General features: G+C 36.4%; 1 protein-coding gene across 1 annotated transcript in view; it reads left to right on the forward strand.

Moving 5' to 3' along the window:
• The window catches only part of prdx3 (peroxiredoxin 3), an 18,184-nt gene that overhangs the window by 868 nt on the left and 15,157 nt on the right, over positions 1-2,159 (forward strand). Inside the window, exon 2 of the mRNA XM_015380806.1 lies at positions 767-878. Within this exon, the coding sequence (XP_015236292.1) occupies positions 767-878 (112 nt within the window). The remainder of the gene's footprint in view (positions 1-766; positions 879-2,159) is intronic.

Genomic DNA, 2,159 nt, shown 5'->3' on the forward strand with positions numbered 1-2,159 from the left:
ATTTTTTTTGTGTATTTGAAATTGAAATAATGCATTGTTAACCATTTATTCTAGTACGTCATTCAGTCAAAAGTCAAGTTTTCTATTGTTAGACATTATATTTTAGTGTTAAAAAAATTAACAGTTCCCATTGTGGCATAAAACAAAAAAAAACTGATAACTGAATAAATAACTGAATCAATCAAACCTGGAATTACGGTAGTAGGCGGAACGTCACAGAAATATACATCGATTTAAAAAGAAAAAAAGAGGTCTTTAAAGTTATTAAAATTGCAGAGAAGTACTGATACTATTGGCTGTTTTTAATGTTATATTTATATATATTTGAGGATTGAGATCAGGCATAGCATGCTACCCTATTCATCAGTACTTATGTACAGTTTACTTTGACACCACTTTTGTAAATATCTGATGCCATCTTGATTTTTTTTTTAAGCTATTTACTTTTTTCTTATAAAGAGGTTGACTTGTGCAATGTCTCAAACATGCATTCCTTAATGTTATCAACAGAGATTTCTTAAAACCCAATCAGCAATGGCAAATGAAAAGCTGCTTTAGGAGGCATCACCAGCTGGTAATTACAAATCCCATAATTGGGGCCAGAATGGCGGCTGCAGAAAAGCTGAGGGCGGATCTCTGAGATATCTCTAATGAAAAGAAATTAGAAAACTTTCACAGCGGAGTGTTGTGGATACGTTGTTCCAGTTCTTCTAAATGATATATTTCTGATTCATTTATTTTGGTAACGTTCGTTATTATTTCATAGGTACGGGCTGCAGCTGGAGGGCTGAAAGTTGCAGCTGCTTGTCAACATGGAGCTGGTGGCGCTGCAAGGGTTCTTTCTGCTGCTGCCCTTCAGAGATCCAGTTTCTGCACCAGTATGTATCCCACCTCTCCCAGTTTCCAAAAACAAATATTCTGCTACTGAAAAACTTGAATTATTATTTTATTTATTTTTTGTAGAAAAAAAATTATTCAAGTGTTGCACTAGTAGTGCAAAAACATTTTTTTTTGTTTTGTTTTTGCACTGCTGTGAACTTCCATATCAATGCGTTTTTTTTTTTTTTTTGCATCATGTTTTTCTCATACACTGTTTACATTTGATCACTGCTGCACTTCATGGAATGGAAATGTTCCTTTCCCCTGCTAAGCTGCTGCTCATATTCACTTTCTAAAAGCTGTATTAACCTAATTTCATTTTGTATACACTCTCTGTATACAAAATTACAAGTCTAAGAAAATTAGATGAGCAGAAATGTTGATGAACCTTTTTTTTTTTTTTTATCAAAACTTGTCTTTATTCTTCATTAGCCGTCCTGATGGTTAAACTGCCCAAGATATCAGAATCTAGTTCGATGCTTCAGCTGTTCAGTAGTAGCAAAATGTTGAAAAACTTTTTTATTTAAAATTACCACTTTGGAGATGTTTTGTTACCCCCTGGAGTCTTTGTCAATTCTGTTAAGACACCTGGATAGGTGTGAAAATGTCTAAAGAAATGAACTTAGGAAAGGACCGGTTACTTTCCAATTTAAGCCTGTTTTGTGGTTTCCATGACCTGGATGAGTGAAAGTTTCCCCATGAAGTGATCAGAATTCTGCTGGCTTTTTAAAACCAGTGGAGTTTATCCCCTTTATATTTGTATTAATTTTAAATATGCTGACAGCTTTGCAGAAGCAATCATGACTTTCATGTAGCTTCCTGGGAGCATGCATCTGCATGCAATGCATCTGCAAAAGTTCAGATTTTCCAGCTCCAGCGTCGGCCGCTCTAGAGGTGCTCGGCAAGTCATCCAAATGGCAGCATGAAACCTGCAAAAAGGTTTGCTGGAGCCCTTATGTGGATGCGAGCTCTTCTTTTAGGCTCTTTGTGGGCTCAGCCATCAGAGAGGCGACCTGTTTCCTTTGGCTGATTGAAGACCTAACACTCTTCCAAAATCTGAAGCATCCAGAGGTTTTATAGTTGGGTGAAGCTGGATGGCATATTGGGTCAGATTCAGCCTGATTTTATGTATTCATAACTATGTAAAGCAGCATGATTGAGCAAAGGAGGCACCATGAAAGTCCAATGGTCCTGAACCATGACATCCTTCATTGGTTATTAAACATATTTTAGCTTTATTTTTTCATATACTGCGGCTGGCTAGCTCAAGTGGTAAATCA

Source organism: Cyprinodon variegatus, unplaced genomic scaffold, assembly GCF_000732505.1.
Source record: "Cyprinodon variegatus isolate N-32 unplaced genomic scaffold, C_variegatus-1.0 Scaffold11, whole genome shotgun sequence".
NCBI classification, from domain to species: Eukaryota; Metazoa; Chordata; class Actinopteri; order Cyprinodontiformes; family Cyprinodontidae; genus Cyprinodon; species Cyprinodon variegatus.